General features: G+C 44.9%; 1 protein-coding gene, 1 long non-coding RNA gene and 1 other non-coding gene across 5 annotated transcripts; 2 read left to right on the top strand and 1 right to left on the bottom strand.

Moving 5' to 3' along the window:
* Nucleotides 1-241: 241 nt before the first annotated feature.
* Krt39 (keratin 39) lies at nucleotides 242-7,290 on the top strand. The gene is made up of 7 exons (XM_050156933.1): nucleotides 242-691; nucleotides 1,809-1,891; nucleotides 2,499-2,655; nucleotides 3,285-3,446; nucleotides 3,550-3,675; nucleotides 4,915-5,135; nucleotides 7,044-7,290. The coding sequence occupies exons 1-7, from the start codon at nucleotides 242-244 to the stop codon at nucleotides 7,288-7,290; spliced, it is 1,446 nt and encodes a 481-aa protein (XP_050012890.1).
* An 8,368-nt stretch (nucleotides 7,291-15,658) lies between these two features.
* On the top strand, nucleotides 15,659-15,765 carry LOC126510576 (U6 spliceosomal RNA). The gene has a single exon (XR_007594433.1). It is a non-coding gene; the product is annotated as a U6 spliceosomal RNA (small nuclear RNA).
* A 2,386-nt stretch (nucleotides 15,766-18,151) lies between these two features.
* On the bottom strand, nucleotides 18,152-26,536 carry LOC126510453 (uncharacterized). Of its 3 annotated transcripts, none has more exons than XR_007594402.1 (4): nucleotides 26,486-26,536; nucleotides 25,736-25,834; nucleotides 19,262-19,625; nucleotides 18,152-18,606 (listed from the first exon to the last, which is right to left on the bottom strand). It is a non-coding gene; the product is annotated as an uncharacterized lncRNA (long non-coding RNA). The 3 variants fall into 3 exon arrangements; XR_007594401.1 differs by lacking the exon at nucleotides 26,486-26,536 and adding an exon at nucleotides 24,266-24,643 and having other exon boundaries at nucleotides 25,736-26,429; XR_007594400.1 differs by lacking the exon at nucleotides 26,486-26,536 and having other exon boundaries at nucleotides 25,736-26,429.
* Between the last annotated feature and the right edge of the window lie 30 nt (nucleotides 26,537-26,566).

Below are 26,566 nucleotides of genomic sequence, written 5' to 3'. Positions count from 1 at the left end.
CATTTTAATGAGACAAGTAACTCTTCCCAGGTGAGTAAAAAGCAGATTAATGAGACGTTCCTGTGGGGTTCGACATAAACATTAGAAAGGAAAACACCCCACCTCCTGTGTCACCTCCTAGAAGGAAGGCTATATAAGCACTTCAAAGAAGAAAAGCCACAGGCTTGGCATTTAGGACCAGTTGAGGGTGCTTCGGGTGGTGACCACAAACTCTGAGACAACCCAAAGCTGGACACACACCATGGATACCACGGGCTCCACAGTCTTGATTTCTTCTTCAGCTGACCCCCAAAACTGCCCTGGGAATACAAATTTTCTGACCAGCTCTTCTGACAACAGCTGTCGCCATGGTGGCCAATCAACTGGCCGCGCTCAAAGAACTCCCCAGGGCCAGGGCTGTCGACGCACCCCTTGCCTTTATCGCACCCCTAACTACTTGACAAGAGTCTACGACTTCCATCCCTGTCTGGAAGACTACGGTTGGTGCGGGGACGGCATTAACAGCCACGAGAAAGAGACCATGCAGATTCTGAACGAACGCCTCGCTAGCTACCTGGAAAAGGTGCGGATGCTGGAAGGGGAGAACTCGGAACTAGAAGAGAAGATCCAGGAGGAGTGTGGCAAGGCCCTCCCTGTCCTGTGCCCTGACTACCTGTCCTACTACACCACCATCGAGGGCCTGCAGGAGAAGGTAAGAACTCGGCAGAGTGCTGAATCAAACTATGAGTAAATGGTCTCTAAACCGTGGTTATCTGTTAGATTTTAGTCCTTCTAGAAACTTCTATGCTGATATGTTTTTAAGAATGGAAAAAAAAAAGAGGTTAGCTGTTGTGGTACATGCCTTCAATCCCAGCACTTGGGAGGCAGAGGCAGGTGGTTCTCTGAGTTCAAAGTCAACCTGGTCTAAAGAGTGAGTTTCAGGATAGTCAGAGCTTCACAGAGAAACCCCTGTCTGGAAAAAAAATAAAATAAATGAAGAAGGAAAGAAGGAAGGAGGGAGGGAGAGAGAGAGAAAGAGAGGGTGAGAAGAAGGGAAGGGAAGGAAGGAGGGAGGGAGGGAAGGAAGGAAGGAGGGAGGGAGAGAAGAAGAGAGGGTGGGAAGGAGGGAAGGAAGGAAGGAGGGAATCAGGGAGGGAGGGAGGGAGGGAGGAAGGGAGGGAGGGAGGGAAAAAAGGAATTCCTTCAGTGAAATTCATCTTGAGATAATACGTATGTGTTCTATATCTTTTTTTATTGTGTGTTCTGCCATTTTATAACTCAGGATTGAAAGCTAATAAGATTTCAATGGCCATATCTTAAACAAAAATAAGAGAACAGGTCTCTGAGAAGTTATTTTGCTTTTTAAAGTCTCCAAATAGTTTTAGCTCTTTATCTGTTACTGCTTTACTGGAACCTTTAATATCCATCTTGTCATCTTCACGGTATTTAAATAGTGTGTCTCTATACCAGACCTCAGTTTCCTGCCCAGTGCTTGCTGCTACACACACGGGTTTATTCAATTCTTATTTTTTTCAACAAATATTTACTGAACACCAACAAAAATGTTCCAGCCACCATTCTAGACTCTGAGAAAATATGCCTCGACTCTTTGCTTTTTAGTATGTTATAGTAATGGGGAAAAATCAGAAAAGAGGCAATATTTTCATAGGAAAAAAAAACAACATACACAGTATTTTTCACGTCTCTTCAGTATCTCTCTGAAGATTCAGGAGAATTCTAACTAGTCTTCTGCTAACTGGAACACACTGTTCTTAAAGTGGGGCATCTTGGTGTTCGTCTCATTTGTGTGTTCAATCTCTTAATTCTAGATCTTGTGTACCAAGGCTGAGAATTCCAGACTGGTCTCACAAATTGACAACACCAAACTGGCTGCAGATGACTTGAGAGCCAAGTAAGCCTGCCCAGCACTGTCGCCGGTGACAGGGTTCACCCCCGAGTCTGACGTAAACATTCCCCGTGAGGCTGTCCCTGCATCCGCTAAGCCATAGCCTATCAGCGCCAACCCAGAAAAGACCTTCAGATTCAACCGTTTGAGATTAACAGCCCTCACACTGCACACAGCACCTGCAGGCATGGCACGCAGCCCCATAAGATTGCCCTCAGGGAGGCAGGTAGGGCCAATAGCTCGCAACCTTGATCCAGGCAAGAAAACCTAGGTATAATGAGGAAGGAACTTACACAAAAGTTTGCAATATGAGACAAAGCCAAAAATACAAACCAAGTTTCGTGAACCCAAGCCCAGTGGTTTTCTTATGCTGTGTCGCCTTTGGGAGCAAAGGAAGGAAAATAAACTCCCTCTGTCTCAAATGGCAGCAAGGTGGCACCAATCTGGCAGACTAAGTCATGATATGGATCAAATGGTTTCACTTCTAAAAAGGAACAAAGTCTCCCATAGAGACACACTCAGTGAGCGTCCCAGAGGAGAATGAAGCCGGAAGTTCTGCTGAGCTTGTACGTCTGCTTTCTAATGCCTTTTTTTGTCTTTCTGGCCTTTAAAGCTACGAAGCTGAGTTATCCATCCGCCAGCTCGTGGAAGCCGATGCCAAGAGCCTGAAGCAGATCTTGGATACGCTGACTCTGAGCAAGGCTGACCTGGAGGCGCGAGTCCAGTCTCTGACAGAGGAACTTCTGTGTCTCAAAACCAACCATGAAGAGGTGAGAAAAAGGCCAAGAGTTAGCACAGGTTAGCCCCTACATTTAACATCAGTTTCTCTGAGTTGTGTATAACAAAGTGTATCCCCACTAGACACGCCTCCATTTCTTAGCCACGATTATACTGCTGCAGCCCATACCATCAGCTTACTATGCTACATCTAATGCCATGTGGGTAGAATATTCTCCATCCTCCCAATTTTCTCATCTTCACTAGCTTTTGTAGAGATCCTTGAACAGACTTCTGCCACCTCCTTTTAGAAAAAAGCTCATTCTGGCACAAGCCAGTTCTGGCACAAGTTCATAGGGCACCCTGGAGATGGTGGTCTTTCCATACAAAGCCCACCTCCATGTTATTGTCCCCATTTTTCATCCCTAGCAATGATCTTAAAATTTGTGAAACTCCGATCTTGTTAGTCACAAGATCTTTTTCTGTGCATATTTGTGCACAGAGTCATACCTGAAATCATCGCAGGGTCCCTCAATAACACCTATAAATCATGTACCCCTTTGTTGTGAGCTGTTTTCCAGACCCAATTAAACTAAATTATTTCTATCAGATTGAAACAAGAACACAGTGGGTAAGGGTCATCAGTTCACTAAACAACTTCACATTCTTTCTCTCTCCATAGGAAATCAATTCCTTACAATGCCAGCTCGGGGACAGAGTCAACATTGAAGTAACAGCTGCCCCTGCTGTTGACCTGAATCAGATTCTACAAGAAATGAGATGTCGGTATGAGTCCATTGTGGAGACAAACCGTAGAGACGTAGAAGAGTGGTTCAACGCACAGGTAAGGGGAGATCAAACAAGTCAAAAACAATACGCTGACATTTCTAGGAGTCTGTCTGCATGTCCTGCTTCCTTGCAAAACGCCTGGAATCTTTGTGTTTCAGATGGAGGAACTGAACCAGCAAGTAGTGACCAGCTCTCAACAACAGCAATGCTGCCAGAAGGACATCATAGAACTGAGACGTACCATGAGTGCCCTCGAGGTTGAACTGCAGGCCCAGCACCGAATGGTACCCAGGAGGTTTTACCAAGCCTAACCTTACACTGGTGGTGACAGTCCCTGATGTCTGAGTGTTCCACTATTTCTCAGGCTGTGTCCTTGTCGGTTAAAGGGTCTGTAGCTAGAAAAGACCTGCATGGTCAAGTCAGTCTTGGAAATGTTGGGTGAAACAAAGGTTAGGTTCTCCACAAGCTAGCCTGCAAGGTGGCTCACGCCATGGATCTCCAAGGAGATATGCAACACTCGGCATTCCAGAACTTATTTGACTGTGAAAGCTCTTTCTCCCCCAGGGGTGTGTCGTAGTGATCATGACCCACAGAGCACCCATTTGGAAACACCAGGAGAGCACTGGATTTATTTTACGTGAGGCATTACTATAAAGTATCATATTGGAATTCTGAAACAAAGTTCTGAAAGAGATGGTATAAATCACTATCCAACTTTATTGATGAGGTCCCAAGAACGTGGGGGACTTTCCCAAGCCAGCTCCACACCTAGTTCACGGATAGAGACGCTGAGGTCGAAAAGCAGTGAGTGACCTTCTCAAAGCCACCAAAAAACTGAGTTCTGCTCAGATCCCAGAGCCAGCACCACCTCTGCTTCCTGAGACTGCGTCTCTGAAACAAGATAGAGCTCAGTTGTCCTCTAGGAGGGGCATTGAGAAAACCTTGCCCCGGGTTTCATCCCCTATTAGTCCGGTGATGTTGTCCAACTCATTGCACGTCATGTTTCTCATCTATAAAAACTCAGATAATCATATGAATAACCAGGGTTATTAAAACCTAAAATCGCACCATTATCTTACAAGAAAGAACTTGACACATTCGAATTCCAACATTCATGTTTTATTTATAATGGAACTGACCCACTGAGGGAAATGCCTGTAGTTAAACATTGCTCACTTCCTTTGAAAGACTCAGATACTGGCTGAATGACGTGTCCTGGTATGGTTTTAATGCCTGAGCTTCAGTAAAGTGAGGCAGATTTTTTTTCCTCTCTCACCAGACTGATTAAGTGGCAAAGTGGAGGGGGGGGGTGGCTAACCAGAGAGATAAAATGAGAAGGGATAAAGGAAAGCAATATTATCATTTTTATCTTGGAGGTATTTGGCTAGGATGTGATTGATAAAGGACTCAGAGAGCCACTAACATGGTCACAAAGTAACTATTGTTTAAAATGGCCTTAACAATGACCTTAAGGGAATTTGAAGAGCATCATCTTTTAAATTTATCTTCCACCCCTCCCATAGAGAGATTCCCAGGAGTGCATCCTCACTGAGACTGAGGCTCGCTACACAACCCTGCTGGCTCAGATCCAGGGTCTGATCCATAACTTGGAAGCTCAGGTGGCAGATATCCGGGGTGCCCTGGAAAGACAGAACCAGGAATATGAAGTTCTGCTGGACACCAAATCCCGGCTGGAGTGTGAGATTGCCACCTACCGAAGCCTTCTGGAGAGCTTTGATGGCAGGTATGTAAAATTAAAACAATATACATGAGCAAGCTACACACACACACACACACTCGCAAACATGCACACACACACACACACACACACACACACAGGAGGGGATAGGGGCTGGGCTTGAGAGAACAATGCTTTGATCTCCTTGTCAATGATGGGAAAATCTGGAAGGTGATTATCAAATATTCTCTAAAGACCTACAGTTGTAACCTAGTCCCAGTTTAAGATGGAGATGGAACCAAACTGGTCTGAAAAGCAGCATACCGAATTAGTTCCTTACAGGTTGCATCCCACTAAGACAGCAGTTCTTAACCTCTGGGTGGGCTGTGATCTCTTGGGGGCCAAGCAACCTTTTCACAGGGGTCTCCCAAGAACTCAGAAATATCAAATATTTACAATAAGATTCATAACAGTAACAAAATTACAGTTATGAAACAGCAATAAAACCAATTTTATGGTTGGGGGTCACCACAAGAGGAGGAACTGTACTAAAGAGTCACGACACTAGGAAGGTTAGAACCATTAGTCAAAGATGAACATGGTTCTTTACTGAAATGAGAAAGAACAACCCCTGGGGCTGGAGAGATGGCTCGGTGGTTAAGAGCATTGCCTGCTCTTCCAAAGGTCCTGAGTTCAATTCCCAGCAACCACATGGTGGCTCACAACCATCTGTAATGAGGTCTGGCGCCCTCTTCTGGCCTGCAAGCATANAGCAACCACATGGTGGCTCACAACCATCTGTAATGAGGTCTGGCGCCCTCTTCTGGCCTGCAAGCATACACACAGAAAGAATATTGTATAAATAATAAATAAATATTAAAAAAAAAAAAGAAAGTACAAGCCTAGTCCCATATGAGACCACAGAGCTCAGGCTGAAACCCCCAACTCTGTCTAGATGTTACCCTTCACCCCAACAGGAGCATGCTGACATGTGTGTTTCAGGATCCTTTCTTTTACAAATAAACTTTTTGTTTTGTTTTAATGATAAATAAGCCAACCTACCGACTCATAAAGAACTCAGCTAGCCCCGAGTTCTTTGAAGTAATACAGGCCAAACGAACCCCGCAAAAGCTTCATTAAAATTGCAAAGGACACGACAACCCCAAAAGAACCCGTTGCCTCTGCCCACTATACTCTCATTATGGGCATGCGCACACCACACAAGTGCAAACGCTAACTGGTGCTTTTCCTTTAAGGAACTACAGTATGCCAAAAGGCCACCAGTTGTCCAATAAAAATCACCTATTGTAAGAGTGTACTGCAAACTGCTGGCCACTCCAGTTTTCTAAAATCAAACAGACAAACAACAACAACTTAGAGACACTCAATGGGTACTTTGACACTTTCTGGTGATGTACTCAAGACTCCCCCATAAGTGGGATCCAGATCACCACTAACTGTATGAAAACTTTCCCCACCCAAGAAAATTATCTGGCTCATCTCCATTTTCCAGATAGCAAGCCCCTCCACTTGCTGCGCGCCCGTGTTGATCTGCGAGTTTAGTTCCCATTATGTCCACTCTGCCCGCGCAAAACTAAAGTTCAGGAGGGCTGACTGGTTCGCCCAACATCTCCCACTAGCAAACAAGAGAGCAGAGCCCCGCCCCTGCCTTTGACTGCTGGTGCGGTGCGGTTGCCATGGGGCTAGCGTATAAGCTTATCCCAGGTGATACTTCTCAAGCCAGGAGGCTGTCTTCCAAGAGATCTGCTCCGATTCTGGTTCTTCTACTAACCACAGCACGAAATGAATGAATAGGCATTTAGCAGTGCTTATTTTGAGTGACAAGTATCGAAAGCTTAGCCACTCCCATCTTCTCCATAGCTAGCATTGCCCTTCCTTAATCGTTGCTGAAATTCTGTTGTTGTTGTTGTTGTTGCTGCTGCTGTTGCTGTTGCTGTTGCTGTTTCTCCTTAGGCTTCCCTGTAACCCATGTGCCACCAAATGCGAGCCATCCCGTCAAGCCAGAGCTATGGAGTGTTTCGCCCCAGTTTACACATCGTCTTCACTCCCTGGGATGCACAAGCCCTGCAAGGCCTCTGGACCCCCATCCCGGATCCTGGTTAAGATATGCACCCTCACCAAGGAGATCAAAGACGGGAAGGTCATTTCTTCTCACGAGCATGTGCAGCCTTGTTATATCACCAGGCTCGCCAAAGTCTAACATCCCAAGGTGATGAGAGTGACCCACATACATGAAAGAGAGGCCAGTGTATGCTCCTGTCCGAAAGGTTTAAGAAACCCCCAGTCCCTTAAGGTACTTAGTTTCTTACTACTACAGTGGGTCCCCATCTTTTATTGTTCTCCTTCCCTGAGTCGCTGCTACCACCATGATAATAAGGCACATTTCTCTGGAAGGATATTTTGCATTATCGTTGGGATGGGAACTGATTTAGCGAGTGCCCACAAAGACATCCTACCTTGCTTGCCTAGCCACGTGATGGACGGACGGGCAGGTTTTTCTTTTGTTTACTCAAGCCTTGTTTATCTCTGTGCCTCCGTAGAGCCAGTCAGACAAGTTCTGGGATTGGTTTTGGCAATTGGCACGTGAAGGTAAAAAGCCACAGCCTTGCCTTCTAGATTCCTTCTTTGGATATAGCATGAAGCCAACACAGGAGCAGAACAAATAAGGAAGACTCAAGAAGTCTTGTTTCCGGGAATGATGCAATGACAAGCCTGGACCCTGCTGACCTTTGCTACCTCAACCATTGTGTATCTGTACTAGTACATATCCCCTCCACCAAAAGTAACTTTGGGGGTACTGGGGGCTTTCCTGCATGCTCTATGCTCTTCCCCCACCCTTATTTGTTTCATCCCAGGTGGGACTTAAACGTGCAATCTCTCTGCCTCGGCCTCTGGCATATTTGAGATTACGGGTCTATGCCTTCACGTATGGCAGATACCCATAGTCTCTGAAGCTGTGGGAGCCACAAGGCTCTTCTCCAAATAGCTTTAAGAATCAAGACTGATTGTATGGGATGAATCTAGAGCTCTCTCTGTGGAGTCGTTTTGAAGCAATAGCCTGGGTCCTTTCATTAAATGTTGGCTATTTCTCTTTCTATCCCATAGGGTATGGGAGTTTGAGCCGCTTGCTTGACAAGGGGACTAGAGCTGGATTTCTCAAGACATAAGGCCTGATGGGTAACAATGACAAAGTAGCTTAGATCCCTGCTTCAATCTGTCTATCAGAGAAAGATGGAAGTATCATCCACAGACTTCCCCAAAGAGCATTAGTGAGTAGTCTCGGCTTGCAAGCAAGCTCCAAACGCCGGCAGCCACTGTTCTACACCAGCCAGCCTCGCAACTTATAGAACATGACCACAGAGTAGGGAAGACACTCTTTGAAAAAGATTATTGAAGCTTTTCAGAGGTTTTAGGAAAAAAAATCTAAAGCAAACACAAAATGCTGAGTCCAAAGACCCGACATCCTAAATCTACCCATTTCCTATCGTGACCCTGCACAGAGCATTCAGCCTTCAGTCTTCGACAAATTGACTCCCTTGTTTGCTCAATGAGAACCGTGCCTACTTCACAGGGCTGTTGTGAAGACCACATGGAACCCCCTCTGTGCATGATCGGTGTGTGTGTTTGCCCTTAGCTACAGCCTAGACTCAAGTTTCTTTTGTCAATTTAAAATTGTTTCATTTTTAAATTCTTTCTCTGTGACTTTAGTTATCCAGTCATGATTTGGATATTTTAACAATGTTCAGTGCTGGGGGGAGGACGACAAAAAAGAGAACATTTCCTGTGATTATACCCACAATTATATTAATAAAGCATTTGAATTCTTTTTTTTTTGTTTTTGTTTTTCTTTTTTATTTATTTTATTGAGAATAAGAAAAAAAAGTATCCGCCTCCTCCCAGCCTCCCATTTCCCTCCCCCTCCCCCACTCTTCTCCCCCTCCCCCCACTCTTCTCCCCCTCCCCCCTCTCTTCTCCCCCTCCCCCCACTCCTCTCCCCCTCCCTCTCCTATCCAAAGAGCAGTCATGGTTCCCTGCCCTGTGGAAAGTCCAAGGTCCTCCCCCCTCTTTTCATGTCTAGGAAGGTGAACATCCAAACTGGCTAGGCTCCCATCAAGCCTGAACATGAAGTAGGATCAAAACCCCTTGCCATTGACCTTGGCTTCTCATCAGTCCTCATTGTTCGCCATGATCAGAGTCCGGTTTTATCCCAAGGCATTTGAATTCTTAAGAGTATGTATCGGATACCAGTTGACGCTCACACCAAAGACGCTTGCCTTGTTGAGCTCAAGGTTCAGCCATGTACTTCCTCCAGACAAGCAACAGCTTACACAAAGCAGGCATAATGCAAAACTCCCAGGACGATCTCTTCTGCTGTGAATTTTTCAGTGAAATACACAGAGTAGCTGCTGCCTGCATCTCCCTGCATAGTAGCTCAGCCTGCAAGATGGAAATCTGGAAAGAGTAAAGAACTGGAGCTCAGAAACCCAGGAGCACTCTCCACCCAGTCTGTGTGTGACCTTGAGTAAAAGTGATTTAACCACACTGGCCTTGCCTGGCATACAATGGAAGGGTTCAGTGGGCTAATGATGGTGACCAGGTTCTGTAAATGGTGTGTAGTGCTAGGCAGAAATGAGTTCGCAATCCCTAAGATAGAGCCTAGACATGTGTCATTTCCATCCATGGTGCTTTCCTTTTGGTTTGACTCAGTGCTGGGCCAGGTAGATCCTGTCTGGTATACACCATCAACACTAACTGGAAAACCTTTGGGCAAGAGGTGAGAGAGAGCTACTCACCTTACTCTGGGAATTTGATTCTATTCGAACCCAGGGCTTAGGAATCACTAACCTTGAGCTGATGGGTTAATGACATTCTCTGTTTATGCCAAAAAAAAAGACATCTTTCTCCTACTCCAACCAAAATACCCTCCATGCCACCCATGCTAAAAATAAAATATTATGACCTGCATAATAAAGAGAGAATCTGGCACCTCAAAGGCCTATAATTTTTAGTTGTCTCCTTAGTATAAAAGCGTGTTTAAAAAAATCTTCAGGATTTTGTAGACCTATGACAGGAAAAAGGCAGTACAAAGTCCAGATTTTTTGAGAAAATTAAATAATTATCCTATATACAGTCAAGGTGGGGGGAGTAAAGAACTCTTTGTGTGCCTGTTGTCTGTTTTTTACATACTTCAGTAATAGGTCAGCAGTGTGAGAACCTGAGTTGGGATCCACGGAACCAACATACAAAGCCAGGTGCTGCTATCTGCACCTGTAATCCCAGTTCTGGAAAGGCAAAGACGGGAGGATCGCTGGAGCTTGTGGCTAGCCGGCCTAGCCAATCGGTGAGCTACAGGTCCAGTGAGAGACAGGTCTTCTAAAAAACTGAAATAGATAGAGATAAAAGAAGACTTGACATCTACCACTGCTCTTCCCATGCACTCATGCATATGCAGGAATGCACACACACACATGCATGCCTTTCCCCGTCTTTTTAAGTGAGCACAATAATTGTGCAGTAATGAGGATCCACTGTGATCTTTCTATATGTGCAGACATCATGAACTAATCATCTCCATGTGATCTCTCCACATATGCAGACAACATGCACTGAACATCTCCATGTGATCTCTACATACGCAGACAACATACACCAATCATCACCATGTGATCTCTCCACATACGCAGACAGCATGCATGTATCATCTCCACATGATCTCTCTATATATGCAAACGGTACACACTGAGCATCTCCACCCACCCTTTTTCCTTTTTTTTTTTTAACCCTCTCTTTTAGACTCTGACATTTGCCTGATAGATGACCACTCTCACAGACCTCTTCCACATGTCTGTCTACTTGACTCTAAGCCAAGGTTAACCAATAATAGTCAACACATTATCAAGTGCTTGAACTCAAGTGATGATCACACAACCACCATAAAGTAGCTACTAATAAAAATCTCATTTAACCCCCGAAGAAACCACAGGTTACAGAAGTTAGCGCTCAATGCCACACAATGGGGAGACTTAGTTCTAAGTACTTTAAATTCCCTTGGTGAATTATATATTATGTAATCTCATCTAGCAGAAGTACACCATAGCGTTGATGCAATTTCAGTTCTTCAGCGTTCCGTTCCCAACACTTGCTGCCTCTAATGCAAAACCATTTAGGAGCCTCGTGTCATCAGCACCAACCATTCTCTTTATCCAAGCTCGTGGGCTAGGTGACCTTTAACATTAGGAAGGTATTTTGTTAGCAGCTAGTTGCCTTTTTCATATCACAGATAGAGAGTCTAGGGACTGGATGAAAAAACAGTTGGTCAATGAGAAATCCAACTCTTTCTTCTACTTCACATCCTAACACATCTGCCTCCGACAGCAGTAAAACCCAAACAGGGGATCTAAAGGAACAACCATGGACCAACTCTAAGACACCGACCCCTGGGTTCAGTCCCAGAGGCACCATTTGCCTTCTCTCCATTTATTCTTGAGTGCTCACCATAGACTCTTCAAATCTAATGTCCTTGCTTGGTTTTTCTCACAAAATATCACAGTCGCATGTTGCTGTGATGTGACTCACCCAGCTGTGTCTAGTCATTTATCTATAAACAGGACATGATGCCAGAAATAACATCCTCAAACCCCTCCTCCAAGTATCTTTTAAAGAATAGAAATGACATCGGTGCTCTCTAGATGATTCTAGCAACTAGCTACTGTAGCGTCTTACTAGGAACTCCCATGATTCCCATGTAGCAAACAAGGAGAACTGTATCTTACTCTGGGCAGAAATGAGCCATTTCTTGGCTATGTTTATCCTTATGTACTCGTTTTATTTAAAGAGAAAGTTTTTATAACAAAAAGGCATTTTAAAAGCAAACGACCTCTTCAAATAAGAGGGAATGAAGAGAACAAAGTCCAGAAACAAAGGAAAGTGTGTCACACACACACACACTCACTCACATACTAATTTTAGGAAGAATTCATAGGCTGAGTCAATCAGCATCTACAACACAGAGCCCTGGGTTAGCATCATCACAGGCAAGCCTAGAATGTGTGCGTTGTTTCAACACTGTAATCAAGAGTCTTTTATAGGAAATGAATCCTTCGCCTATTTGGCTGGCTAGAAATACCTGGTCAATGTGTTCATGCAGGATTCACAGCTTCGTGGGAACTACCCACGCACCCAGCCAAATGGGAGCAACCCTGTTTGGCAACATTGGAAAGGCTTGTTTTAATTGGAAAGATCCTTTCAGGTTGAGCATCATGCGTGGAGGGTTTTGCTTAGGCAATGCCTTGAAGCTATAGGTTACCATTTCCAGGCATATAAGGATAACATGGAAAAGGCCAATTTTCTAACCATCTCAATAAGATGTCACAGAAGCAGAGTTTCTGAACAAGTTTTCCTTATTGTCCTTTCTCAGAGTCCGTTCCTTTTCCTTTTCCCTCTCCATCTTTTCCACTCCCTAACCTTCTCCTGCTTCTCTGTCTGACACCATGAAGCAACCGAGGCAGATATACCGGTATTGCCTGAAGAAACTCTCTAAGGTTGCGAGTTCCGATATTTCTAGGGTGAAAGCAGGTCAGGGGTTCCTCTCCCTGTGTCCTTCTTAGAAGAAAAAAAAAAGTCAAGAGGACCTTCCCTCTAAATCAGAAGCAAAAGTCTGATATCATAGCTCTGTATGGTGGCCTAGTGGGACCAGCAGGTGCCTTGGGAGTCACCCTGGAGAATGTTATTCTACATTTGGTATCTAAGGCCTTTGGAGAAGCCACTTAACATACTGACCTAGAAAATTTGGGAAGAGACGGAGTTTCTCAGAAGGTGTGTCCTTGGTCATAGAGAACTATCTACCCCAACAGTAGGTAAGTGTACAAGACTCCTAGCTGCACATCAGTGAGGACTGTCAATTGGCCTATGTTTCCACTGACCCACTAAAACAACATGACTATGCCCTCCCCCTTTACTGTCACCACCCAAGAAAAACCTGCCCTACATTCCAGCATGATCTTGGTTGAAGAGGGAAGTCTCACGGTGGAAGGCAAATACAACTATAGCCTATCCTAGAGGAATCTGTAACCTGAAGAAGCAAAAGAGACTAAGATGAAGATCCAGAACAAGTGCTCTAGAAAAAAAAATCCAGAAGTGGGGCATTAGCAAAAGCTAGTAGAGAACTTGGGCATGTCTGGTCAAGAAGCAAAATTGTGAACTGATTAAGAAAAATATTAGCCAGTCATGGTGGCACAAGCCTTTGATTCCAGCACTCAGGAGGCCAAGGCAGGCAGATCTCTAAATTCAAGACCATCCTGGTCTACACAGGGGGACATTGCCTCAAACACCAAACGACAAGGAAACAGAGACCAAATACTTGAACCTAGACCAAGCTGGATCTGATTACCCAGCTGTGAGATCCCACAGGAGCTATTTAACTTCTCTCATGCCACTTCCTGGTCTGTATAATGGGGTTAGTAATGGCATGTACTTCATAGTGTTGAGATGATGACATTAATTAGTGCATGCAAAACACTTAGAGCATCATAGGCACCCCATAACTTTGTGGGTAAGCTGCCCTTATGATGTTTTGAGGAACTTACATTCAATTGGTAAAACAATCACACTAATACTAACAAGTTATCTCACTTAAGCAAATGAACAATAGAACAGCTGTCCAAAGTCATCCCAACCACCTCCTTTCAAGAGAAAGTGGAACCATGGAGTGGCCCATAGTAAAATGGAGCATAGGTCCAACTCTTCCAGAATGCGTGGAATTCAATTAGAAAGGCCTATGTCTGTAATAACTAGCCCTCATATTTCCTATCAATCAACAGTAAGAAGATGTCCCTTGGTCAGAGAAAAGAGGGAGACAAGCATGTAGTCAACCTTGTACTTACAAGATCAGAGTTGTAGAAGCGGGAAACAGAAGGGCAGTTCATATGAGTCTGTCATATGAACTCTTCCCCTAGCACAGTACCTAGTGTCCTTGTTCTTCATGGTCTCAGTGTTCCCCAAAACCAGGTTATATGGTTAGGGGGAAATTAGTAGAAAAAATTCTGCAAAAACTTCAGAGTTAACAAAGAACAACTAACCTATAACTAAAATCATTACCTGTGTGCAAAAGCCACGGTGCCTCTTAAAGCCAAAAATAGAAAGAGTGGGGCAATTATAACTTGACATTGTTCTAAGTACTTTGCATGTATTTTCTCACTAAATTCCCATGATTACCCTGCAATGCTATCAGTATTTGCACAACTAACAGCTGAATCAGGACTTAGAGAAGTCAACGTCTCCATGTCTTGTTACTAGGGCATTGTAAAACCAAGATTTAAGCCAACTCACATCTTCTATACTCCATATGCCTAGTTGTGGGAATTGATGAAGTCCTGGGTGAATGTGTATTGCTGACAGGAGCACAGCCATGTCAAGGACCCCAGTGTCTCAGACCCACGGGAATGACAAGTCCTTGGTCCAGAAAAGGATGTTCACAGTTTGTGCAAAAAGTATCAGCTAGCTTCCTCCTCCTTGATGTTCCCCTACAAAGACCCCACCCCACCCTACGGAGATTAGCTGACCCTCCTCCCGTTCAGCTGTATATATCAAATGTGCTCAGTGTGTCCCTCCATCAGAGCGAGCAACCCACCTGATCCCAGCCTTCCATATGTGTGTCTTTCTTCATTCCCCCCTTGTCCTAGTCAGGCCAATCCCAAAGTGTGGAGGTCACGGCATCAAATGATTATTCAAGCTACTGTAATATTTGTCAATTAATCAAAGGCAGGAAGGTTTCAGAAATGTTTTCCATTAAAATCTAAGAAAGTGAGCCCTCCACACGTGTCAGCATGTGGTTCATTCCAGGAAAGAATAAGGCAGAAGAAAGAACACTGAAACTTAAGAGTTGGCGCAGCACTTTAGACCTCGTGCCTTAAGATCTGGGATCTCTCTTATGGCTCCATCTTTGCCAATTAATTAATTAATCTATTCTCAGTTGTGATTTAAAAAAAAAAAAAAAGGTACTCCGAACTTCAGGTGAAAACTATTAGGCGCAGATACTTTGCCTCCAAGTGGTATTGATCTGGCATTCTGGCTCACGTGACATTCAAAAGGCATTATTGTGAGTTGGCTTCTGGGGATGCCTTTGGTTCTTGGACACTAACACAGATAGTACGCTGAACTCACCAGCCTGAGAGCAGATACAGGCTACTGTAAACCGAACAAAGGGCTATGCGCTGGAGACCAGAAGCCTGCACTAGACAGCATGCATCCCACCTCGTTCCCAATGTAGAAGTCGGGTTGTTGGACTCAGGCAGTTTATTGCTTGAATACTGGCTCTCTCCTCTCCTAGCTACAAAGCTGAGATCTCTTCGTTGGAAAAACAAGAAGAAAAGAGAAGATTCATCTCCAAGCTCCTTCATGACAAGTGCAGGGTTAAAAGAGTAGCTTCCAGACATCCATGTTTCCAACACACAACTCGTGGTTTCCCCAGCGATGTGGCTTTTCGGATCTGTAGAGGACTTGCCGGTTCAGTCTTATATCACAATTAACAGGACACGGAGTAATAGGATGGACAGGCCCGGGATCTAATTGTGCTCGCTTCGGCAGCACATATACTATAATTGGAACGATACAGAGAAGATTAGCATGGCCCCTGCGCAAGGATGACACGCAAATTCGTGAAGCGTTCCATAAAAAAAAAAGATACAAATTGGATGACAGGGACAGGTGACAGCAATGAGGAAACACAAAATTGCATGCCCTACGGCCACTGAGTAAGGAAAGCCGAGAAGTCATCTGGGGCTCACCCAGTCAGGACAGCAGCTCTAGGTCACAGACACGATGGCCATTGTTCCAACTACAGCACCATCTCTTCATATTAATGTTAAGCCTGTGTAGTAAACAGCAATTAGTGATGAAGAAACGCAGGGCCCAGATGGCCCTGTCTGAGAGGAAGGTCCATAAAGGATTTTGAGAGCTGTGAACCAAGGATGAGACTGGGAGAGAATGGGCTTTAGTCATAACGAAAAGATAACATATTCACTCAAGTCCTAATTGCGGTGCCTGGGCTGTCCAGGATATTCAGAAACAGCTACGACTCTGCGTAATTCCAACCTTTCCTATAAGGATGAATTAAATATAAATGGAAATTCCACATCTGTGTGATATCTTTTTTTTTTTTTTTTTTTTTTTTTTTTTTTTCTTTTTCGAGACAAGATTTCTCTGTGGTTTTGGAGCCTGTCCTGGAACTAGCTCTTGTAGACCAGGCTGGTCTCGAACTCACAGAGATCCGCCTGCCTCTGCCTCCCAAGTGCTGGGATTAAAGGCGTGTGCCACCACCGCCCGGCATCTGTGTGATATCTTATAGAAGTGCATGTTCTAATTTTTTAAATGCCTATAATTTGGGTAACTCTGGATTCGGAAAGTAAAGCCGCTATGAGCATCTATGCTATTACATCAATAAAGATTCATACTAGACACATGTATTGAAACTTTTATTTTAATAAAACAGAAAATTCTAAACACTTTAGTTGACTTCTCGAAAAAATAATCACTGGGGTTCCTTTTATATGCATGTAGACACACGTGCACACACACACGCACACAAGTTACCACGGACTTAGTGATTCAAACCCACACTGACTTTTTATCTTACAGCTGTCTGTTTTGAGCCCAGCATGGGCCTCCAGGCTCTAAGACCAAGAAATCAGCAGAGCTAGGTTCTATCTTGAAGGACCCCAATGAGAACTGGGTCCCTTACCTTTTCCACCTCCTAGTTGCTGGGAGCTGTCCTTGGCTTGTGATCTCCTTCTGATGTCAAGGTGGAAGAGCGCATCACTCTGAACACCACCTTTCTCTCTTCTCCTTCTCCAACACCGAGTGGCAATTCTTTCTCCCTTCGGCATCAGAGATGACATGGGACCTTCCTAGATGACTGAAGACGATCTCCTGACTCTGAGGCCGGTTGATTAAGAACTTGAATTCTAGCTACAACTCCGATTACCCTTTGCCACGTAACACAGCCTGTTGGCAGGATCTGGGTGCTAGGATGTGGACATCTGGGAGTGGGTCATATTCTGCCTACTGCACTTACACTTGCTAATCATAACCCAAATGAGGGGAAGGGGAGGAGGAAGAGAGTAGATGAAAGGAGGGGAGAAGCACAGAGAGGGGAGGGTTAGGAAGGGAAGGGATGGGAAAAGAAGGGAAGGGAACAGAATGGAACGGAATGGAAAGGAAGTGAAGGGGAACTGAGACCCCATTGTTATCTCTCAAAACCAACACCTAAACTGGATACTATATATACGGTGATGAAGATATGTGTGTTTAAATCCTCTGGCCAATCAAGTTTCCGTGCAGTCCTTCAAGCCTCGGGGAACACAGCCAATACAAGGATAAAACATGTTTAAGGACATATTGTAACTAATAGTTTGCAGGTGTAAACATATTCCATAACCTTCAGAGGGCACCTTGTTATGGCAACAACAATAACAATTAACATTTATGGAGCCTTTATGGTGTGTCAAAAGGTTAAGTGCTCTCTGTGTGCTTTTTCCAACAACTACTCATTTTACAGACAAAGAGCAGGAGGCAGTAGAGGCTCATAACTCCTGGGAGTCGTTGGGACAGTGGCGGAGCTAAGATTCAATTCTAGGACTCTGTGACTCCAGGCTGTGCACTTCCAAGCACTGTGCAAAAACAGTCTCTTTCTTTTAGGTCACAATATATATTTCAAAATAATTGATTCTCTAACAGACTTTGTAATCTTGGGGCAAAAGCAAAGGTCTGAATTGCTGATCTGAGTCTCTCTTGTGACCACTTTTGGCTTTTATCCCTGACCTATCATAATTCTGTGGGAGAAAGAAAAGAAAAGGTCAAGACCATTTAGGGATGACAAAGACGAGAGACTATAGGGAAAGTAATGAGCTAACAAAAGCATGTCTGAATGGCTGTCACTTGCTCGAAAGATGTATGGAAGACCCAAGTTCCCAAGGAAAGGCTGTAAGACAGGTTTATTATGCGCCACCCTGTCCTAATACCTAGTTGTTGTAATACAAGATAACACACAGAATGTTCTGGCAAGCTGAATTTTATTTTAACGTCTTCTTTGTCATAGCAGGAACGTGGTTGATGTTAAGGATTCCAGTCTACCATCTCTGCCTATTTCACTAAATCATTCTGCTGCCAAAGGTCACAGGTCAGTCACCAAGTGCCCTTCTTACTGTCCCCACATGCTTCTTCCTGCTCTCGGTCCCTTTCCACATGGCACAGGAGCTAGCCATGTGGCCACAGCTCAGCACTGCTTCCTGAGAGCTTCCTGTGATTTCCCATGACACTGACGCTGAAGAACAAAACACACCACAGAGCCGGAAGAGCCTGGGATCACCCCTCATAGGTGTCTTTTGTTCTTTAGGTACTTCCTATGAATACAGGGGCCGCAGTAGGCAGTACGCCAAAACAGCATCTTGAGGCATCCCTGGTTTCGTCCAGCTCTGCCTTCTTCTCTGTTCTCTCTGCTCCAGTAACTCAGCACAGGTGTCTGGGTGACATTTGCGGAATGAATGAATGAATGAATGAATGAATGAATGAATAAAGTAATGAAGCCTCGCCCCCTCCCCTTTTTTAGAAGCAAAGTTTTAAAGAGTCGACCAGATAAATGTCTGGTCCCAAAGTGTCAAGTAGGGATGGACTCCGGTACAAAGAGTAAAGCAGGGACTCTCCCCAGGTCGCACTGGCCCTGATACCACAAGTACCTCTGGGCTAAAGGTAAAACCTACAAGAACAAGAGTTTAGGCAGATTTCATGAGGTAATGCCCCAGCCAACCAACACCAGGGATACTCAGGACGTCACATGAGGATGTGGCAACAGAAAAGGAAAGTAATACCCAAGGAGCGTCGACGCTAACGTGCTGGCTAGCTCAGGGATTATTCCTGACAGCAGCCTTTGTAGACAAGATTTGTGTGATTAGCTGCCATGCCTGCTGGATTAAGGAGAAAAGAGAGGATTGAAACCACTCTGGTCTTGCGATGGCACACCCCACCCACTGGTGGGCATCTGCCGGTCTTACTTCACCTGCAATGAACACAATCACCTCAGCAGGCCTGGCGCCATGTCAAAGTGGTGCAAAGGGACTCTGCGTTTCTAAAGCCAGGCTTATGGCATGGCGTCTGGCCACTCCTCTCCAAAAACTTACACGGCTGCAACTTCTGCTGTCTTCTCTGAAAGGTTCGGTGTCAGCAGGATGGTATAGACCTTCTTTTATGGGGTGAAAAGGACAAAGGACGCACAGTTACATCTGGTAGGCCAGGCCACTCCTCCTTGGCGTAGACCCAGGTATAGAGTGACAAATATATTGCCCAGAAGATGGTGACAAAGTCAGTTGGTAACTAAAGGACAATGTCGGGGAGAGAACTCTAAAAGCTTTGCATGGATGGATTCTAACTTCTTCGTGGCATCTTTTCCTTTGGAGAATCAAAGTCACGGTGGACCATGCTGTGATCCCAGCCCCTGGGAGGTTGTGGAAGGAGGACCTCTGGGTTCAAGGACACAGTTAGATCCTGTTTAATAAATAGAAACAAAAGGCAGATGTCAGTGAACACTCCAGCACCTCTGAGGTGAAGTGGGGGAGGAGAATAAAAATAAGGGAAGAAAAAAAAATCGCATACAGTTTCACATGTATCATATGCAAGTGACATGGGCGTTTTGTTCCCCTGTGAACAACAGGAAATACACAACACTCTCAGTGAGGTATGCTCGCCAGAAAAGCCAAACCTAAATCTACTAAGACTACTCGAGCTATTTGCCAGCTTACAGAATCACAAGGGTCTGATGCTTTTTTAAACTAATCCAAAATTTGGAGAGATTCCGCTGAATTTGAGTTTCCAGCTATTCTTTCTGGACACTGAAGAGAGCTTCCCACTCCTTCCCAAGTGGATCTCAGTCTCAGACCAACTGTCAGCAGGTCATAGGGCAGCGTGTTCCCTTGTAACCGCGCCTGCCCACAATCGGCCTCCTTTTCTGCTCATTTCGTCTCACAAAGACTTCTTCACACTCTCTAGCACTGCTTGAGCTCCTTCTCAGCGGCAGCCTCAGCAACCCTTCCTGCCACAGGCTGGAGATATTGGGGAATTAAAGATGAGTCAGACAGTGCCTTGCTAAGCGGTGGGATAACCAGGCAGCGGTTTGCCGTGTGGCATGTGCAGCAGACATGCCTTTCAGTCATGTTTTCATGTGTCCAGATTGCCTGGAACACAATGCTTCTGGTCTGGATGTTGCACGTACCATCCCACTGCATTAAGGTTTACGTTCTCTTCCTGGATTCTGGTGTCTTTACCGCTCCCAGATTCTTATTGTTCCTCTTAAGTGCCTAGATGCTATTTGTTGGTGGTTGATGGAGAAGGGTCATCTTTCTCTCTGTTGTTTCATTGGTTAAGTAATAAAGAAAACTGCTTGGCCCTAATAGAACAGAAAATTAGGTAGGCGGAGTAGACAGAACAGAATGCTGGGGGAAAAAAAAGCTGAGTCAGGGAGTCGCCATGATTCTCCCACTCCAGACAGATGCAGGTTAAGATCTTCCTGGTAAGCCTCCTCATGGGCTACAGAGATTATTAGAAATGGGTTAGATCAATATGTAAGAGTTAGCCAATAAGAGGCTGGAACTAATGGGCCAAGCAGTGTTTAAAAGGATACAGTTTCCATGTAATTATTTCGGGGCATAAGCCATGCAGGCGGCCGGGTGCCAGGGACGCAGCCCCGCTGCTTGTATTACAACAGGTGGTTACTTGTAAGGCCCTGCCCACTCCGTAATCTATGAGTATCAATATCCTATAAGTAAGTTTCAAGTTATTTCTTGCTTTTGAAGATAAAATTGAGGGGCTGGGGGATGGTTCACTGGGTGAAGCCCTTTCCACACAAGCACGAGGACCTAAGTTCAATCCCCAGCATCCATGTAAATGGCAAGAGGGCGTGACAAACCTGACTGTGATCCCAACACTCAAAAGGCAAAGACAGGAGTTCTCTGGGGCAAGCTGGCTAGGTAGAGAAGCCACATCAGAGATCTGGGGATTAACTGAAGATTCTGCCTCAATATATAAGAGGGAAAGTGGTCAGAAAATGTATCTGATGTCAACCTTTGGTCTTCATATGCACACACATGCAAATACGCATATATACACGCATACATATGTAAAAATCAAAGTAAGGCTAGTTCCCAGCACTGACAGTTTACCGCTTTATAAAACTTCCTTCTGTGCTCTTAAAACCCTTTTGCTCATGCACGGTTGGGGAATTTTTCTTTTGTTTTTGTTTGTTTGTTCTCGTCCACTCACCACTACGCACCGAAACAATTCGGAAGCAACTCTGACCCAACGCTGTCCGCCCCAGTCTGACATAGCATCCTGAATGCTTCACTGCTCCTATTGTCTCCTTCTACTAGACAAACAGAAGTCGATGGGGATCAGTTTCACTTGGCCCTAGTTTAAGAATCGCAATGTCTAGTCTGTTATCACCATCACCATGGTTACTAGGCTTACCTGTACCTTTTTTTTTTTTTAATGTAGCCCTTTCAAGCATAGGATAATGGCATAGGAATTTTGTCTGGAGTTCTATTGCCATTTGTCCTTAAATATCACACACAGTAAAAAATATGTTTGATGATTACTGTGGCCATTCTGCCACTAAAAGGAGAAGAGTATCCTGAAATGTTTCGATGGTGGAATGATTGTCTTTAAGAGGCACAGACAAGCTGTGCTCTGGGTCAGGGCAGCTCCCTGCTGGCTTCTGAGATGCCCACATGCAACCCCTCCCATTCCCTCACCACCTAGCCTCTCCAACAAAACACTCTGTGCCTCTACGTGACGGTGTCTTAGTCCATCAGAAAGACAAAACAAAGTCACGCCGAGGTGGTAAAGTCACGAACAACTAGAACTACACAGAAGACCTTGAAGTCATATTGCAGGTGCAGGTTTGTCCCCTGAACAAAATGAAAAAATAATGGACACCTGCTGGAAAGGCAGGAAGAAGTTCATTCTGGATTATTATATGTCATTTTTCCCAAAATTATTCTAGTCATCCATGTCTTCCAGATGACACAGCTAGAGGGTGTCTGAAAGGGGTTGGTCAGGATTTACCAAGAGTTGCCTCTGTGTAGTGAAATTGGAGTGCTTCCAATCTTCTGTCTTGTACTTTCATACAGTAACTGAATTTTCGTATTGGGCACATAGCACTTTTACACACCCAACGCCAAAGCCATCGTTTCTTTTCAGACCCAATAGGTTCTCTGTGGAAGTTATAAGGAAATTCGCTGCATGGTAAATGACAAAAGACTGCCTGCCTCTCCTCAGGCCTTTCAAATTACGCCATCATGTTTCCCCACCCTGTTCCGGCTACGCAATACAAAAAAAATTTTTTTTGTTTTGTTCAAGGTTAATTCTTATAAATCAAAACCCACACATACTGATGTAAAATGAGACAGGAGCCAGATATATGGGTTAGTAAGTCATGACTTCTCAGACACGCCTGGAACTATTGAGGATGGGATCAATTCCACGTAGATTCTTGTGAAAGAATTTCGGGGTGCAGCCTGGACCTTGTACTCACTGGAGGCAGGGTTGTTCTCCTTTTATTTCTCCTTCCTGAGGCTGGCTCCACGTCAACAAAACCCATATGTAACCACAAACCTGAGTCAAAGCCAGTGATCAAGAACTTTCTGTGTCCACCAGAGCACACAATCTCTGGAGTTCACGACCGAGTACGTCACAAAACCAACATGTGAAAAGAAAGATCTTTTTTGGCTCATGGTATCAGACAATCCAGTCCATCAAGGTGAGAAAGGTGTAATAGGAGTCATGGTGTTGGGAGCTTATGGCACAGACTCCACGGTAGATCAAGTGGAGGAGTGGCCAAACTGGGGGCGAGGTTACCTCTCTAATGCTTTCTCACAGCAATGGCCTTCCACCAGCTTTCCCCTCCTCCTGAAGGTCTCCCAGCCATCCAGAGCAGCACCCCCAGTTGGGAATAGTCAGCCCTTGAGCCTTCCAGGGACCTTTCAAGTTCAAACAAAACCACTTCCTCTATTTTAATTGTCTCTCTGTATCTCTCTTAGTCTTTTTTCTATATACAGAATAGCTGAGAGGGTCATTTCTTACAATTCTCAAGGCTGTGAAGTTCAAGGCTGAGAGTCCACATTTGGTGAGGGTCTCTTTGCCTGCAGAGTCCTGATGCAGAATGGGTTATCATGTGATGAGGGGAGCCAGAGACAGAGACAGCAGAGGCAGGCTGCATTTTACAACAAATTCACTCTTAAGAGAACCTGCTAACCAACCAACCCATTAATATGTAGAGATTAATCCATCCATGAAGGCAGAGTGGTCACTATCTAACCATCTCTGAGATGGCTTGCCTGGTCCCGCCTCCCCCTACTTCACAGTACAGATCAAATTCCAGTGTGTGTTTTGAAGGGGACATTGGAAGCAAAAGCATTGCCTTGGTTCTTTCTTCTCATTGGAGACCTACGTGGTCCCAAGATCTCCTTCTAGGAACCATCGAGCTTTCTTTAGTCACAATTTCAGCTTTCCAGTATTTCTATGGTCAAATAAGGAAAATGCAGTGAACATTCTTGGCTCCGTTTTTGATGCAGGGCAGAAGGAACAGAGCTGATGTGTTTCAATGGTTTTACTTATAATTGAAACTCAGGTACTCAGGTTCTGTGGCTTAACACCAAAGGGATGGGAAATAACGGCATGGGAGGGCCTGAGCTAAAATTCTTACTCTAGAAAACCTCAGTACTGAACTTATGAAAAGGCACCATTTACGAAACCCTTCATTGTTTCAGTGCTCCAACCAGACTGGGTACTTAGAAGGCAGAAGACCTAATCCTACTTTCTAGAAGACTGCATTCTCAGAGACATGTAACCAGTGTGTTAAGCAGTGAAGTCAATAGTGAGAGGGCTGGGACCAGCGTGGCTGGCGCAGTGTTTGTCTACTGTCTAAGAAGCTCTGAGAGTGATTCCCAGTACCATCCGTATAAAGAGAGTAGCAGGTCCCATGACTATAGCGCCAGCACTCAAGAGGTGGAAACAGGAGACTCAGAAGTACAAGTTCAAGGCTCTCCTCAGCTACATAGAAAATTTAAGGCCAGCTTTAGCTACATGAGACCCGGCTTCAAGTTCGGAAAGAGTTAAGAATGAACTTCACTTACCACAGGAAACAGCTGGATCCTGTGGGTGCTTCCAACATCTGTAGAAGAGCAGGGATACCGAGTGGCCCATTCTCCTGGAAGACCTTGGATCTAGAGGAGGTCATTCCCTCCCAGCAGAGCATCAAATTCAGTCCAGAGAATTCAGAAAATGATGAAGGAAGGAAGTAACCCTTGAACCCACCTTTCCAAGGAAAAGCCAAAGTCATGCAGTCAATTACACTGAACCTGCATATAACTCTGAGTCACTCACCTCTACAAACACCTGATCCTTTGTCTACAAAGTGTGTTAGACCTGGGCATTGCACTGGGAAATAGAGGTCAGTAGTAAAGCATTTGTCTACCACTGGTCCTGGGTTCCATATTCAGTACACACACACCCTACACACACACACACAGAGAGAGAGAGAGAGAGAGAGAGAGAGAGAGAGAGAGAGAGAGAGAGAGAGAAAAAATAATAACAAATTATAACCTTTCCCTGGAAACAATCAATTGCTGTTATAAATGTTAAGTTGGGAGCATAGCCCCCAGCCCCCAGGCCTGAGAGTTGTATTGGTCTGGACTCCAAATCCCAGCATGCCAGGTCCTGACCCCTCCCTGGGTATTTAAGTGAACTCCCAAAAGATGAACACATGGTCTCTTTTCCTTCCTCCTGGTGGTCGCGTTCATGGCCTCCTGGTTCCCCCTCAGGGCCACCCGACATCACAGGAATCCTATTAAACCTGTATATTTTTTAATTTGGCTTGTTTTGATTTGGATTGATTGGGATTTTGAGTCGGCAGAGAGCTCGTGTTAGGAAAAATTCCTAACAATAAGGATCAACAAGGTCTGTGAGGCTGAGCAGGCCCACTACCATTATGGGAGAAGACCTGCACAGGACCTCTTCATGCCTGACAACAGCGCTCTGTGGCAGGGAGAATCCTGCTGTAGCTTCACTAACTCCAAGTTCATCCTCCCCACGCCCCCTTTGGGCTCATTTCCCCTTATCTGTGCAATTAGTAGCATTGCATAGTAACACTAAAGTCTCTTCTGATAACTGATACTTTATTTTTTGTTTTGTGTGTATGTGTGGCATATGGTACATGATTGCCTGTGTGGCGAGAGGTTGAACACACCAAAATACAGTGAAGGACACTGGGCGTCTTCCTCTGTCACTCCACCTTATTCCACTGAGACAGTCTCTGCTGAACCTCAAAATGGACTGGTGGCCACCAAGCCCCAGAGATCTTTTTGTCTCTCTTCCCACTCCAACAATGGCGAGGTTACAACAGCAATATCCCACCTGGCTTCTCACATAGGTTCTGGGGATTTGAACTCTTGTCCTCATGCTGGCACAGGAAGGGCCCTTAACCCACTGAACCATCTCCAGAGACCCTGACATTTTGTTTCTCAGTCTTCTTTAAATCAGGTCACCAATAAGGGCAGCACACAGCCTGTGCTCCAAACTATATCCTTTTCATTCCCAACCTTTACCTTGGCAGAAAGATTCATCCATCTCATCAAACAATCATGGCAGGCTTCCTGTTTCCACAGTTTGTGCTGTAGGCTGTAGGTCACATACAAGCCAATGGTCTGCAGATTCAAGGAGAGAGAGAGAGAGAGAGAGAGAGAGAGAGAGAGAGAGAGAGAGAGAAAGGAGTGCTGAGCAATTAGCAAAGCAAAGCTGTATTTCTCCTTGGAGCCCAGGGACATTCTAGGGACAGGCTGGGTTGTTTGGTTTTGTTTGAGGTGTGCTGGGATGAAAGACATCCTGGAAGCGGAAGGCCAGTCATTCATTAATTAATTACAACTGTAATTGAGGGTTTGTTCTGAAGAGCGATTCCTTTGAAATTACTTTCCATCAAACAGCAAGAGCCACAAAGGAATCAGATATTCTGTGCTCTCTCTATTTCCTCCTGCACAGGAGCAGTTTCTTCTAGGACCTGAGATTCTGGTTTGTTCTGGCTCTACCCTTCCTTATATGTCTTTCTTACTCTGGCTGTAGAGAGTTTATCTGGAGAGAGAGAGAGAGAGAGAGAGAGAGAGAGAGAGAGAGAGAGAGAGAGACCGCATGCGCGCGCTCACGCACGCGCACTTGATTAATGTTTAGTTTTTAAAAAGAAAATCTGTACTACACAAGATAGTCTTAACTGTGGACTTTAATCTGACCTTTTTTGGGTGAGTGTACATTGGAAAAATTCCACTGCAAGATTAGAAAGACACCTGAGATGGCAGGTTACCCACCTGATGTCGTGGGCCACGCCTCCGGGTTACCACTGGGAGGGAGGAGGTAACCGGCATATTCATGTGGTTCTAAACAACAAC

The sequence above is a fragment of the Alexandromys fortis genome, unplaced genomic scaffold (genome assembly GCF_014885135.2).
Source record: "Alexandromys fortis isolate MF-2015 unplaced genomic scaffold, M_Fortis_MF-2015_v1.1 scaffold_31, whole genome shotgun sequence".
Taxonomy (NCBI): Eukaryota; Metazoa; Chordata; class Mammalia; order Rodentia; family Cricetidae; genus Alexandromys; species Alexandromys fortis.
The sequence above is the reverse complement of the archived record's forward strand: the minus strand, read 5'-3'. Positions and strand labels throughout refer to the sequence as shown.

Coding starts and splice junctions, on each gene's coding strand:
- Krt39 (XM_050156933.1), top strand. CDS start 242: ATGGATACCACGGGCTCCACAGTCTTGATTTCTTCTTCAGCTGACCCC. Junction 1,892..2,498: donor GCAGATGACTTGAGAGCCAA/GTAAGCCTGCCC, acceptor TGGCCTTTAAAG/CTACGAAGCTGAGTTATCCA. Junction 2,656..3,284: donor TCAAAACCAACCATGAAGAG/GTGAGAAAAAGG, acceptor CTCTCTCCATAG/GAAATCAATTCCTTACAATG.